This window comes from Hetaerina americana, unplaced genomic scaffold (assembly GCF_022747635.1).
Source record: "Hetaerina americana unplaced genomic scaffold, ioHetAmer1.1.p SCAF_33, whole genome shotgun sequence".
NCBI classification, from domain to species: Eukaryota; Metazoa; Arthropoda; class Insecta; order Odonata; family Calopterygidae; genus Hetaerina; species Hetaerina americana.
The window spans coordinates 2,193,210-2,209,056 of NW_027286908.1; the positions used below are offsets into that span (position 1 = coordinate 2,193,210).

The following is a 15,847-nucleotide window of genomic DNA, read 5'->3' on the forward strand; positions in this document are numbered from 1 at the left end:
AAATCCTGTGAGGTGAGGATAATTGTACTTTCTCAAGAATCTAGACATAATAGACTTACTTAAATTTTATGAAGTTACCCAACTGTAGTGAATAGTTGTACGAGGGTCATCCGGAAAGTAGTACCCGTTCGTGCCGCATGAAGTGCTGACGACGCGAGTAGCCGCTGGACGAGGTCAGATAGCTTCAGTGGCTTGTCTGCCTTCTCTGAGCCAAGTTGCGTGACGCTAGCATTGCCTGTGTTGTTTCTGTGATTGTTTACAATGTTTAAAAAAATTGAGAACGCCGCCAGTTGTGAAGTGAGGGCAGTGATTAAATTCCTCAATGCAAGAAACGTTCGCCCATGTGATATTCATCGTCAATTAAAGGAGGTGTATGGAGACAATGTAATGGACGAGTCGTCTGTTCGGCGGTGGTGTCGCAACTTCAACATGGGGAGGGGGAACACACACGACGATGAGCGTTCGGAGAGACCGTCTGTCATTACAGACCAACTGGTGAGCTCAGTTGACGAATTCGTGAGGAACGATCGGCGCGTCACAATTGATGACATCTGTGAGCATTTTCCCAATGTTTCTCGAACAATTGTTCATGAAATTGTTAAACACCATCTGCATTATGCAAAAATTTGTGCAAGATGGGTCCCTCGCGTATCTCAATGAGCTGGCGGCGAAGGACTATGCAGCAGGAATACAGAAACTTGTCGCACGTTATGACAAATGCCTTAATTTGCTTGGAGATTATGTTGAGAAGTAGTTTAAAGTATCCTCTTTCAAATAAAATTTTTTATGTTTGTTAATATTTACTTTTGTGTCTTTATTTCACGAACGGGTACTACTTTCCGGATGACCCTCGTATGTACGTATAACCATGTAAATAAAATGATTTATAGAATGTTTTCGAGATATTCATAAAATTAAGTAAATCTCTAAAAAAATAAAAGAATATGAAAAATGCGAACCCAAACAAAATTTCCAACAGATAAATCTAGGTCAAGTGACATCTGATGGAAAGACATCTCCAAGCCTGTACTTAACTGCATTTTAGGTCTTAAAACGAACAACAAGAGTGAGGCCCATTGAAACTTCTTCAATTGTGTGGCCAGCAATAAAAAATATCTGACCCTCCTCATCTCCATGGTCAATACAAAGAACCCATTGAGAAGACTCCTGTCCACATGATCAGAATAGATGAAACCAAAAGCCCTCTCAGTCCCAAAGGCTTCTGTGCTTTCATATTGTTTGCATTCATTACTTTCAGCGAAGGGACAATACGTACCCTGCATTTTCATCAATTACATTACTGAGTTCATCAAGTATTGCACCATCTTTCCTTAACTCTTTTAACAGGCATCTAATTGTGCTGAAATCCTGATGCTAGCATTTAAAATATGCATAATATTTCATGCATTCACTCATACAGCATTACCTCTGTACTCTTTCATCTAGTCACTGAGAGATGCATACCACACCGCCAACCTTTTCACATATGTGTGAAGAACTAAAATTGGCCATATCTAAGAAAAAGAGCCCTGAATTTCCTAAGTTTTACAATATTAGCTCTAAGTAAATTAGGCAAGACTAAGCCGGCTAAGCAACTCAGGGATGCTCTAAACAAATTTCAATATTGTTCTCATTTACAAATACTTTTTTCAAGGCAACCACTGAAAATGTGATTTATTAATATGTGATTTTCTATGCCATAAATTTTTATGGCATATCATTCTTATAAATGCAATCTTTTTATGAGGCTCTGATGAGTCAATTGAAAAATATTCAAAAAATTTGACAACTTAATAAAAATATTGCAATGGGTGAAACAGAATAGTAAAGGAGAAAATTAGTGCGGAATCCTCCATAGGACTACACTCACCTCAACAAGTGTTATATTCACTACATCCTTTAAGGAATCTGCAAGTTCTTTAATAATGTCCTTCTCGATGGCATTATTTGAGAGGTTTTTTAGTCTCTTTGCTCGCTGTGATGGCTGCTCGCATGGACCAGGATGCGGAGGACTTGCATCCCAATAGACACCCATGGCATAGCTTCCAATGCACTTACGGGCTGGACCCGGAGCACCAAACTCATTGATGCATGGGTTAATTGGTGTCGCAGAATGACCTGGTTTGATGGTGGGCCACGTGAAGCCACCATCGTCATGCTGGAGGCAGAAGTGATTGCTTCTGATAACTGGTGATGGTAGTCCATACATGTGACTCAAGTTGTATGAAAATACACTCAATTCATTTATGAAGTCAAAGTGGTTAGTCTCTGACATTCGTGTAATGCGAATTATCACACCTCCACTTACATCAGCAACAGAGAGAGTGCTAAAATTAAAATTTGCATACTTTGTCTCAAAGAAGTCATGGACATTTCTCATCTGATGGTTGAACTCCTGTCCGGAGAACACTACTGAAGCACTGTTTGGTATGCTCAAAAGAATTCTGTCTGAAATCAAGCCAAGCCCTAAGTTATCTTTGCATTGCAAATATCCCTCCTTATTGGAAGATATAGAAAAGAAGAGCATTTTCTGATCATCACTGTACGTGATATTTCCAATTGGAGTTAGTTCTGTTCTTTCATTGGAGACTGCTGTCTGTGTAAGGTTGAAATCATCGCTTCCCCAAGATATTAGACAAGACATTGCTCGGTCTAGATCTTGCATAAATGATTTATTCAATTCTGCTCTAAATATTGTCAAAAGAGCACCATTGTTGCTTTTCATAGGTAGAAGTTTAAGAAGTAGCTTGTTGGGTTCATCTGAAAAATTTGAAAAATTCCTGTTTATGCAGTAGATGCAATATAAATTATCATTATTTTTAAAATTTTGGTAACTGATGAAAATACTCACCTGGTGTGTCATCTCTCACTATTGTGAAAAACATATCCCGTGCTGTAAGAACTATGCACAAACAAACCGTAAAACTGCTTGACGAATAAAACAGAGTGCAGCTATTAGACCATCCACCAATTCTGGTCAGCTCCCAGGATACACACTGCATTCCATAATTTTTCACAGAACCTTAGAAATGCAATTGGTAAACATTTCAATTGAAAAATTAGTGTATGTATCCAAGTATAATGAACATTATAGGGAAATAAAAACTATTTTTATTCATATAATAGATGGAGTTTGTTTGAAATACTTTTTACATATCACTCCAAACACCTTTAAACTAATTATGTCTTTACTCTGCCCACTATCAGCATATTAAATAGTGACTCTGCAAGATACCTACTAAAGTTACTCACAGGCAGAAAATTTTTAATACAGCCATGCATTTTATTAGACATAAATTCATGCTTGTGCCAATGCTAGTGTGGACATATCTTATTTTCTTTTTGTAGGTATATATCATTTTGCATTTTGATATTGAAATATGCATGTAGAAACAATATCTTCATGGACTACTACCTTGGTATTGTGGAAAGGATTTTGTGCTCTATGGATCCCTGTTCCAATCTATTCAGTGTTGGTTATCCCCCTCACTAGTGCCAACCCCAATAAACTGGATGAAGGATAGAAGCCAAATCAAAGGAGATCCACACAGCATCTACCTTATTAGTGGATATTTTGCTGTAATCCTAAGTTAGGTGTTTACAAAGCCATATAATTTCAATTTCAGAAAGGCACCATTTTAAGGGACGCCGTGATGTTAAGAAACACTATCGAGGAAAAAGAATTGAATCCATTTCTTATACTTTCCTAATGAGATCATGTCAGAAGGAAGCAATGAAATAATAAATCCTTGTGATTGGGGGCTCATCTCTCTGAGTGAGGTGCACAGCAGAGGGGGAGGCAAGTCCTCTGAGGTCATAACTGCATAAAAATCTTACATAGCAGTAGAAAAGAAGACAGAAGAGGGTGATAACTGATTTTTATTGGTGATGACAGGGACCTGGAATGCTAAGAAGATGTTTAAGGAAGAGAAATTGAAAATTGTGAACTTAGAAAAGAATATTGGAGAAGGGAATTATCGCTATATGCCGGGTATATGTGAAATGAGATAGACTGAGCAGCAGGGAGCATGAACTAAGTCAATAGTTTATGAGTGAATAGTGAGATTAGAGGAGAGACAATATGAGTCAGACTTCTGAATAATATTGAACTGACTGTGGGCAGGAGTGCAGTGCTCATAGGGTTTGTAAATAAGTCATAGGTACTTCATTGTTGGCAAAGATAAAGAAGATCCATAAAATTTAGTCATTATTCAGGAGGGCTTTCAAAAAGTTAGGAGGTCAAATTGGAAAGTGAACTTGATCAACCACAGGAATTTGGACCATTCCTAGCAGAAAGCCTTCAATGGTGATGAAGGATTTGACTACGGTGGTGAATGGGAATAAATAAAGATGTCCTTCCCTAAGATAAGGAACCAGGACAGGGAATAACCCTCATGTGTCGCTCTTGTTGAATCAGTGAATTCACCATTCTACAAGGCAGCAATCAAACCTGCTCCTTCCTAATTATCAGGCTCGGGACCAATGATTAAACATGTGCTAACAGCTTTCTTCATTTAACAGATGTCACATACTTTGCAATTATGTCATATGCTCCACAAATGTTTGCAGCTGTGGAAAAATGTAAGATTGCTCCTCTTGTCAGTGCAAAACATTGAAAAATCCTAATGCCCAGGGCTGCAATATGAGAGATGTGGTTGTGATAAGGAATCTGTCCTTCATTTTTAATCACCCATCTTTACATCACATTGATATATAAATAGAAGGGAACCTGAGTTTATATACCTAAATAGACACTCAAAAACCAATAATTTGGTCACCATAATCAGTGCTGCATTGTGGGCCACAAATCAAACTGGCACAAAATCCAAAACTGATCTCCATCAGGGAAAGACTTGCAGTGAACCAATAGCCTCAATCATCAGTCAAGGGCTCACCCACACGGTTTCATTAGAGTGCGACGTTAAGAGACTTACTGTGATGGAAGCGGGTCATTAGAGCAATGGGCCTGGCCTCATCCAAGTCTTCTCCTCCTTTCTGAAATAGTTTCATTCCAAATACAGGTCCTTCCAACTTCATTGTGGGGTACTCAGCTGCACTGAATAGTGAGTCATCTTCAAAGAGAGTGGATATTATGCTGTATTCCTCTGTTTGGTTGTTAAGGTAGCAAAGCACTGATGGCCTCCTGGCCAAAACCCTATTAATTGAGTTATTACGGTCAAAAGTCACCATTCTCCCTGATGATTTCTTTGATTTACTGGGGATGTAAGCAAAGCCTTGAATGCCTGTTCCTGCTTTAGATGCAAATGCAGAGAATTGTTGGCTAGAGACAGGGACTGGCATGGGGGATGCTGCACCAACTATGAGCCCAAGCGCTGACTCCAATAGGATCTTAGACGTTCCATACGAGTCATCAGCGGCCTTTATGACTGATTTGCCACTCTTGAGAACAGCACTCATGACAGAGACCACAGTTGAGATGTTTGGTGTTGAAGTGTCAGAAGAAGCTTGACTAATTTTTTCAGCGGTCTTTCTGAAGGCCTCAGCTACAAAGTAGACCTGTATAAAGATAGAGTAATGAAATAATGCCAACATTGGAATTACCAAAAAGAAGAGAGGGAGGCAGAATCACAAGAATATCAGTCATTGTTCATGTGGATGCGCAGGAGGTAGTACATTCGCCTTTGTAAAATGATGAACATTGATAGCATGAAAGAGGATAGATTATTTTTTTAAAGAGACAATTAGCATAGTAGCAAAGTGGGAAGGCAATTAGGAGATGTGGGGAGAGGGGAGAAGATCTGATGAATGGACAAGTTTTATATCAGGGACAGTAGCAAGTTGGGGAAATATGAGGAAATTTTTCAGGGGGAGGCACCAAAGGGTTGGTGGATCTCAGAATGCTTCTGAGATTGGTGGGTCATCTGTATGCAAGAGAGGGGCATTGGGGCAGTAGAGATGAGGTAGGGTCATTATCATTTAAAACAGGAAACAGTTCTTTAAGAAAGGTTTTCAGTCCGTGGGAAATAGGTGGTGCAAAGGTTGAGGGATACTCACCTATGTGGTGAAGAAGAAGAAAAATATAGCCCCAGAATAAGCAAATACAAAACAAAGATGACACTGTAGTTGAAGCAAAGTAGAAATTCTTTTAATAAAACTGGGGAAGTCAAGAAAAAGAGTTGCATTTTTCTATTATGATGGAAAAGGATCTGTAATGATTAAAGAAGCAAGAGGGAGGAAGGAGAATGGCACAAGCAAAGAAGAATCTATGATGCAAACTAAGTATATCTGCAAAAAAGAAAAACGTAATTGAAAATCTATACTAGCTGGAGTTTACTTTTCTGCAATATCAATAATATAGACATTAAGATTGAAAGCTACTGAAATGTCAGGATATAGTACGAGGGTCATCCGGAAAGTAGTACCCGTTCGTGAAATAAAGACACAAAAGTAAATATTAACAAACATAAAAAATTTTATTTGAAAGAGGATACTTTAAACTACTTCTCAACATAATCTTCAAGCAAATTAAGGCATTTGTCATAACGTGTGACAAGTTTCTGTATTCCTGCTGCATAGTCCTTCGCCGCCAGCTCATTGAGATACGCGAGGGATCCATCTTGCACAAATTTTTGCATAATGCAGATGGTGTTTAACAATTTCATGAACAATTGTTCGAGAAACATTGGGAAAATGCTCACAGATGTCATCAATTGTGACGCGCCGATCGTTCCTCACGAATTCGTCAACTGAGCTCACCAGTTGGTCTGTAATGACAGACGGTCTCTCCGAACGCTCATCGTCGTGTGTGTTCCCCCTCCCCATGTTGAAGTTGCGACACCACCGCCGAACAGACGACTCGTCCATTACATTGTCTCCATACACCTCCTTTAATTGGCGATGAATATCACATGGGCGAACGTTTCTTGCATTGAGGAATTTAATCACTGCCCTCACTTCACAGCTGGCGGCGTTCTCAATTTTTTTAAACATTGTAAACAATCACAGAAACAACACAGGCAATGCTAGCGTCACGCAACTTGGCTCAGAGAAGGCAGACAAGCCACTGAAGCTATCTGACCTCGTCCAGCGGCTACTCGCGTCGTCAGCACTTCATGCGGCACGAACGGGTACTACTTTCCGGATGACCCTCGTAAATTGAAAGAAATATAAAATAGAAAGATAAAAGGTATAAAAAATGCTCAAATATTGATGCAAAGGACGAAGTTTGACTGGTTCAGATAATTGCTAATTTTTTCCATTCAAAAGTAAGTATTTACCGAACCTTGTGGATAGACCTCAAATGAAAAAAATATAATTTTCTAATTTAGAGAGGATATTCAATAACTGTGCTTACCTCAACAGCAGAAAGAAGTGTCCCATCAGAAATCTCGTTATATAATGACTCCAACAAATCATCTTTAATGAGCTTCTTTGTGAGATTGAACAGTCTTGTGCTCCTCTCTCCAGTATCCAGGCACAAGTGTGGGCGTTGTGGCAGCCCATCCCAGTACACACCTTTGAAGAAATCCCCCAAGCAAGCTCGTCTGGGCTGTGGAGTTTCATTGCCATCTATGCATGGATTTTCAGGTACTACTGTGGAGCCAGCCAAGGTCATGGGCCAAGCGAAGTTGCCCTCTTCCACAGAGGGACAGTATCGAGTGCCTCGGATGTACTTTCTTTGCAGTTTATTTTCCTTGGTGATGTATTTCGTTGCTTCCTTCACAGCAGTGTACACCTTGCTCTGATCAAAGACCCCAGATTCACTGTAATAAGACACTCTCAGCACTGCCTCTGGTTCAGGCAGGTGCTTCAATTCCACAAGCCTTGCCTCCTGCTTCAAATATGTTACCTGGGCATAATCCTTGTGAACTTGACGCAAGACCTTATAGTTTTCAGAGGCATTGCGATTTGAGTCCCCTCTCAATGCAACAATCACAGATTCCCTGTTTCTGAACCGGAGCAAAAGGGTGTTTGAGACCAGACCTGCTCCAACGGTGTCCCTGCAAGTCAAGTTCCCCTCGACATTGTAGGATATGTTGAAGGTAGTCTTTGTCTGCAGCACATCAGAGTCACCTATTCCCATTTCCTTTGGAGCTTTCCATGTTTCAGAGAGTAGGGAACTCTGGATGGACACATTTGTGATTCTCTGTAGGATTCCGTTTACCTCCAGGAGATGTCCCCCTTCAACAGTGCAGTTGACTGCATTCTCGAGTTCACCATAAATGCTAAGGGTGTCAGCATTGAAGAATTCAAGGAAGGCTCCCACATCTTGGGTTGAATGGCGGAGGACAAGTCTGGGTTTCCGGAGAAGAGAGTAGGAGCCTATATGCACACAATAAAAGGTAAATTATTTTGGTGCAAGAATGAAAAACTTTGTTAGCCTCATAAAAATATATCATAGGGATTTTTGCATGAGTGTGTGCGCTGCTGTGGATGTAATTTTCCATGTTGTTTTTTTGCATGTGGTATTTTTCCTTTTTACGGTTGGTGACCTAACACAGTTTCATCACATAGATGGCATCTCCAGGTTAAGAATTCCATAAAACACAGTTGTAAGATGGAACACAGGAAAAAATAGGAAGGAAGAACCTCCCATCCTCGACCACTCACTCCACCTTTTCCTACCCCTCCTACTCCTCTTGAAACCCAATCACTCAATACCCTCCCTAAGCTTTTGCATATATGCATGGATGCACTCACACATGCACACCTCTAAGTTCTGTTTAAATGAAGATGCTTCCCATGTGATTACACTGGTCAGACTACATTTAATATTTCATGAGATCCACATTTTTTGTTGTTCTATCTACAATTTGCGATTTTTCAATATATGCTGAATTACTATTTAGGCAAGGGAAGCACCATCCAATGGGCACCATACCTTTTAGGGGCCCTGTGACAATGAACCAAAACCATGTTAGGTTGAATTAATCTTGAAAGAAAATTAAAGAATTAAATAATTTAAAAAAATATTTAAGCATTATTAATCAGCAATACAGAAAGAGAAAGGCTAAGCCTAACATTTAAATAGGAGAGCAAAAACTAGAGGCAATTAAGTAGGAGATCTGGAGGCACTCTCCTTCTGTCGAGGTTTCGACCGACTGACCAATTCAGGCCTCATCCCACCTATACATCCACCCGGACCCCGAATCCGAGGCCGAGCCGGCATAGGGAGGTAGGACGGTCCGAGAAGGACTTACCACCACGGGTATATACCGGTATATATGTGCCGGCTATGGTATATACCATATATATATATATACCATAACCGGCACGATTCATGGATTCACGAGTTCTCACCTCTATATTGGTGGCTGAATCAGGTAGGGATTTTAGGATGCTAAGAGCAAAACACTGGTCGAATGAAAGTTTTGGGAATTTGCATGTGAAAGGATAGGAAGAGAAGAGAGTGAGGCGGAATTGCAGGAGTAGTGGTGATTGTTCATTCGAATGAATTTTGGGGGTAATACATTCGCATATGTAAAATGAAGTGCATTGTTTGCATGTCAAAATAATGTTTTTTGAGAGGCAATTAGCGAGGGAATGAGGTGAGGGGGCAATGAGGGGTTGTGGGGAAAGGGGAGCAGATCTCATAAGTTGACATGTTTTACATCGGGGGCGGTTGCAAGTAGGGGAAATACAAGGAAATTCGTCAGGGGGGCCAAAGGTTTGGTGGTCTCAGAAGGTTTTTGAGATTGGCGGGTCGTCTATATGTGAGAGAGGGGCATTGGGATAGTAAGGATGAGGTCATGTAAAACAGGAAACAGTTCTTTAAGAAAGATTTTCAGTCCATGGGATCCGAGGAAATCAGTGGTACAAAGGTTGAGTCCTGCATCAGATGTGATATTGTTTTTATGTGGTGTGTGTGGTTGGGTGGAGCGGTGGATTTTATTTTGTAGGAGCTTTTCTGGGTAACTGCGTTTGAGGAGTGCATAGTGTAGATTGCGGAGGTATTTGTTGAGAGTGGCTGTGGTGTTTCAAATTCGGTGTCTGCGGATAGAGAGAGAGTTGGGAATTGAGCGTTTGGTGGGGAGAGTGACTGCTGGTGACCTGCAGGTATTCCTGATGGTAAGTGGATTTGATATGTACTGAAGTGGTGAATTTGTTATTGCGAAGGGAGATGTTTGTGTCAAGGAAGGTGATGGTTGAGCCTGAAATGGAAGAAGTGAATTTAACAGTGAAAGATGAATTTAAGGCCGATAAGAAATTATTGAGAGACCCAGAGCCATGTGTCCATAGAATGAAAATGTCATCTATGTAGCGGATCCAGAAAAAAGGTTGGAAGGGTTGCAGTGTATGCTGTGCTGATACATACTAGCTTTCTGATCTTTTAAAGTTCCCACCCTTAATCACCATCTTTAATTCCCCTCCCAGCATTCCCTGGACGATCACCCTTCCACCCCCCCAGACTGCGAACTTCTCTCCGATAATTTTCAGTCTTACTTGAAGAAGGCCTCAGAGAAGGCCAAGAGATAGAACAATCTACAACGTGAGTGTCCTTTTAAGTGTTATCTATTTTATTTATGTTCTAATGTGCTGTCCAAATACTATACTGGTCATGTGGGTGTTTCTATATCATCGCTATATGTATATATAGGTATATATATAAATATATATATATTTTTTTTTTAAGGTAATCTACCGGTTAAGGTAGGTTTTTGGATGGACACAACTACCAAACAAATATTTTATTACTCCTAACAAAACACAAAATCCATCATCCTACTCTATATCAGGTCCCTCTTCATCTCTGAGTACTTTCTTCCTCCCTTCATCCCGTCCAACATCCCTATCCTGTTCCTTCCCTTTCCTCTTTTGCCCTACATTCTACCCTCTATCACAGTCTTCAACATCCCACTGCCGGTCAACACCCCCTTCATCCACTTTTCCTGCCTCCATAGGATTGCTCCCAACAAACCCCTCTCTTCGCCCACCATACCAAGTACTTCCTCATTTGTTTTCTTCTCTGTCCATTTCACCTTCTCCATTCTTCTCCACACCCACATTTCAAAAGCCTCCAGTTTACGTCTATCCTCCTGCTTCAATGACCACATTTCCGCGCCGTACATAACTGTGCTCCAAATCCAAGTTTTTACGAGTCTTTTCTTAACACCCTTACTCAACGTCCCCGTCATCAACTCCCTCCTCCTTGTGAAAGCCTCTTTGCCTAGCGAAATTCTTCTCCTTACGTCCCTACTACTTTGACCGTGTTGGTCCAAAACACTACCGAGATACGTAAACTGTTCTACCTGCTCTAGGTTTTGCCCTCCTATTTTAATGTTAAGCTTAGCCTTTTTCTTTCTAGAAAATCGCATAACCTATGTTTTTTTAATATTGATTTTCATCCTATACCTGTCGCACTGAATTTCCAATTCACTAAGCAATGCTTGCAGCCCCTTGGCTCACTGACAAACTAAAGCTTGGTCATCAGCAAACCTAACTGATTTTACGAATTCCCCGCCTACCTTCATTCCTACCTCCAGTTCTTCCCATGCCTCTTTGATCATTTCCTCTGCGTACAGGTTGAACAGCAACGGTGATAATGGGCAACCCTGCCTTACACCTCTTCCTAACACTGCCCATCCTGACTCCCCGTTTCCCACCCGCACCTGAGCAGTCTGAGACATGTACAGGTTGCAGATTAGCCTCCTTTCCCTTCAATCTATTCCTATTTTCTGCAGAATACTCATTAGTTTTTCCCAATTCACTCTATCGAACGCTTTTTCGAAATCTACGAAACATGCAAATACCTCCTGGTTGTGTTCTTTATTCCTCTCGATTAATAATCTCATTACTGCAATGGCATCACGCGTACCTCTCCCCTTCCTAAACCCAAACTGATCAACCCCTAAGTAATCATTTGCCCTACTCTCTATCCTTTTGTTTATGATCCTGAGAACAACTTTAGCTGCGTGGGATATCAAACTAATTGTCCTATGACGTGGCCTTTACCTTTTTTGGAATAGGAACTAAAACTGATCTCACAAAGTCTTCCGGCCAGATTCCCTCCTCATAAATACTACGGATCAGCCCATATAGCCTCTTCCTCCCACATTTTCCTAAGCATTTTAAAAGTTCCACGGGAATGTTATCTACCCCCATGGCCTTATTTAGTTTCATCTCCCTTAATGCCCTTTCTATCTCATTGTCTAGTATTCCTGGACCTAAGCTGTCTTCCTCTACGTCATTTTCTTTTTCAATGCCTAACTTTGTTGGTCTGAGTTCTTTACTATACAGTTCTTCTATATACTCCTTCCATCTCTCTTGGATCTTTCCTGCGTCAACTATAACCTTACCTGCCTTATGTCTAACTGTTAGCATAGCTCTTCCTTTCTTACTTCCCGATAACGATTTAACTTTGCTGTACAGTGCACCGATTTCACCCTTCCTCTGCAGACTTTCCATATCCTCGCACTGCGTCTTCCACCATGCTTCTTTTGCTTTATTTGTTGCCCGCCTCAATTTATTGTTCAATTCTTTGTACTTCATTTTGCCTAATTCTGTATTTATATTCTTCCATTTTTGCCGCTCATCCATCTTTGTAATCATCTCATCCGTGATCCATGGTTTCCTAGTCCTTTTAGCGTTAACGGTTCCAATAGTGTGTTTTGTGGCTTTAGACAACCTTTTCTTGAAACTTGCCCATTTTTCTTCGATAGTACTTAGCCCTTTACCATCCTCCATGATTTTCTCTACCGCCTGTTTATATTCCCTCCTTTTCAACCCATTTAATGCTTCTACATTCCATTTTCTAACTCGCCGCCCCTGCCTTATCTTTTTGAAATGTACGCTACATTTCATAACAACTTGTGACAAATTGTGGTCTGAGTCCGCATCCGCTCCCGGGAAGCTGTGGGAATTTATCACACTGTTCCTAAACCTGTGTCTAACCAGGATATAATCTAGCTGATATCTTCCCGAGTCACCTGACATTTTCCATGTATACCTGCGTCTTTTGTGGTGTCTAAACCAAGTTATGGTGATGACTAACCCCTGTCTCCTGCAGAACTCAACTGCTTTCTCCCCGCGGTCATTCCTCGTGCCTATACCGTAGTCCCCCACCTCATCACCATCTCTTCCTTCGCCTACCGTCGCATTCCAATCCCCCATCACTATCAAATGTTTCCCTGCAGGAACACACGCGATCATGTCCTCTAACTGATCGTATATCCTATCGACCTCTTCTTCCTTATGGTTGCTCGTTGGCATGTATACCTGAATAATAACTAAGTTCGTCGGTTCTGCTTTTATCTCCACTAGTAGTATTCTATCCGTTACCTGCTCTATGTTGACTACACTTCTTCCTACCTCTTCATTTAATACTATGGCAACCCCTCGTTGGCTCTCGTCCCCACCACTGTATATTATTCTATACTTATCACTCCAGTAATCCCCGCTATCTTTCCATCTCACCTCGCATAGACCTAAAATATCTATATTTCCCCTTTCCATCTCTCGCTTAACATTCTCCAATTTCCCTGTCCTCATCATTGTCCTAACATTCCACGTTCCTATTCTAACTAATTTGGTCTTCTTCTCCTGCGTCTTCTGTCCTGCTGCTGCTGGTTTTCCCTTGCAAGGGTTCCGTGGGATGACGACCGCGGAGGCCTCCCCCGCTGCCGGGCACGACACACGGCCGATTGGGCCGAGCCCCGTGGTTGCCAGGACTCAAAATATCTCTATTGTCCATCATATTTTTCTTGGGAATGATAAATAGGTGGTTTCCTGTCGCCTTCCTCAATAGTGTTTTTAACGTGACACCATCACTTACTGGCCGCCCCACTGGGGTCAGACGCCATTGCAGCCGCCTCACTGAGGAACAGACGCTGCGTGGACTACCTTTCGTCTGGCTTCTAACCTTCGACCTATCTGGCATGGGTGACCCTACCAGGAGCAATTTTTATTACTCCCGCCAGCACAGCTCTAGGGGTCATCGGAACGCACAAGCCCTTCCACCACGTCAAGGTTGTAGTCCGGGGAGGGAAATATATATATATATATATATATATATATATTTCCCTTCCCGGACTACAACCTTATATATATATATATATATATATATATATATATATATATATATATATATATATATATATATATATATATATTTACACATATATAGGTCGCGGTAGTCCAGGGGTAGACGTTGGACTACTGAGGGTCCCGGGTTCCATTCCCGGGCAAGTTTCTGGGCACTTGCAGCTCCACCAAGCTATGTGATTTTTCGGGTAGCAGGTCTTCCTAGGAAACCATAACCGTCACAGGGAAAGGAACTGGCCCCCCTACCCTGATGTGTGAATTTCACATGCCGTCGGGCTTAGTACTGAGTGTACTCTACCATCACCTACCAAACCGGCGTCCGGGTTGATTACTGTGTTTTTATAATCATATCTACCCATTCACATGAAGATAGATATAAGGAAAAGGGATAGGAGCACAAATAAAAGACGAACATAGGTGTTCTCCTGCGTTCATCTTTTATTTGTTCCTATCCCTTTTTCTTATATCTATTTCATGTGAATGAATATTTTTTCGCCATATGGCGGAATCTCGTGTTTGAACGTGTATTTGGCCAATGTGGCTCATCTCTTTCTTCTGGCTATGCGTGCCACGAAACGCACTGTTCCTTTCCTGTATGATGTTGTATGAATTCTAACCCACTGTCATTTCCCTCTTGTGTGTGGTGTATTTCTCCTTTGGTGGGTGAAACAGCCCCCTGACGCCATCTCTTGGCTAAAGAATCGGGGCGCTTGGCGACATATTAAACCCACGGATCTCAGGGTAAATTACTTTACCTCGATAGCTCAAGTGGTTAAGAGCATCCGCCCGGCAAGTGGAAAGATCCGAGGTTCGAGTCCCAGTCAAGGAAATATTTTTACTCTTGTGATCCGTTCGATTCCACCTTCCCCACCTCTATTGTGTTCGTCCTTTATGTGTGTTCCTATCCCTTTTCCTTATATCTGTTTCTGTATATATGAGTATATATTTATATATATATGTATATGTTTATATATATATAGACACCATAAGCGTGGAGATCAGGTCAATTGTAGTGTGTTCAGGTTCCCGTAATGCGCTTCAGGGTATTTATAGCTGTCTCTAGATGCATCCACAAGTCCAAGAAATACAACCATCCATGGTTTTTCTAAAGAGAAATATAGTAGGTGTCAGCATAGCATTTGCCGGTAGCGCGGGTGCTCCAGAGAAAGAAGCGGCCACACACCCTAGCGGTGACCTTCAGGGTACTAAAATACTATATACTGATCGATTGTGTTGTGTGGAATCGTACTGAAACAATACGTATGTCATTTGGCTTCTTATCACTCGGTTACCACTAACAAGTGATCCTCGGACATTAACATGAGTTTCATACGATCTGCCAATGTCCGCCAGATTAAAAATTGCTGTATGCCTCTGGTGTAATTATTTTCACCCATTAACTTCACTGGCGAATCGTAACGTCCAAAATTCATGCAAAAGTCCATCCCCATGGACCTTGACCTGATTAAAACCCTTTGGCGATCAGATGACTCATAGAACCGTGCTGGTGGGAGCAATGATAATAATATTATTTCATTATTTAGACATCGATTTCTCGACATATTTAATACATATTCATTACTTAACCACGCCAAAGAGAAAACCTGACCCCAGAATACAATTAACCATTTTTCAATTCCACATATATTCACTCCCTTCATTCGGATCAAAAGGCCATCCATCCCCCTCGCTTGCCTGACGTATATTTCTTGCCTCTTAGTATATTTTAGTTTTCACCATTACATCAGTATTCAAAATGCTCAGTACCCATTTTTCTTGCCTCTTTTGGATTTCTCCCAAGATTCCCCTCTCCTCCCACACCTCGCTAGCTAGCACATCCTCGTTT

The 15,847-nt window shown here is 41.2% G+C and overlaps 1 protein-coding gene across 1 annotated transcript in view; it reads right to left on the bottom strand.

Moving 5' to 3' along the window:
• The window catches only part of LOC139691372 (uncharacterized), a 48,130-nt gene that overhangs the window by 6,067 nt on the left and 26,216 nt on the right, over window positions 1-15,847 (bottom strand). Inside the window, exons 2-5 of the mRNA XM_071589165.1 lie at window positions 7,316-8,283; window positions 4,935-5,517; window positions 2,852-3,022; window positions 1,871-2,760 (exon numbers count right to left, since the gene is read on the bottom strand). Coding sequence (XP_071445266.1) covers window positions 1,871-2,760; window positions 2,852-3,022; window positions 4,935-5,517; window positions 7,316-8,283 — 2,612 coding nt within the window. The remainder of the gene's footprint in view (window positions 1-1,870; window positions 2,761-2,851; window positions 3,023-4,934; window positions 5,518-7,315; window positions 8,284-15,847) is intronic.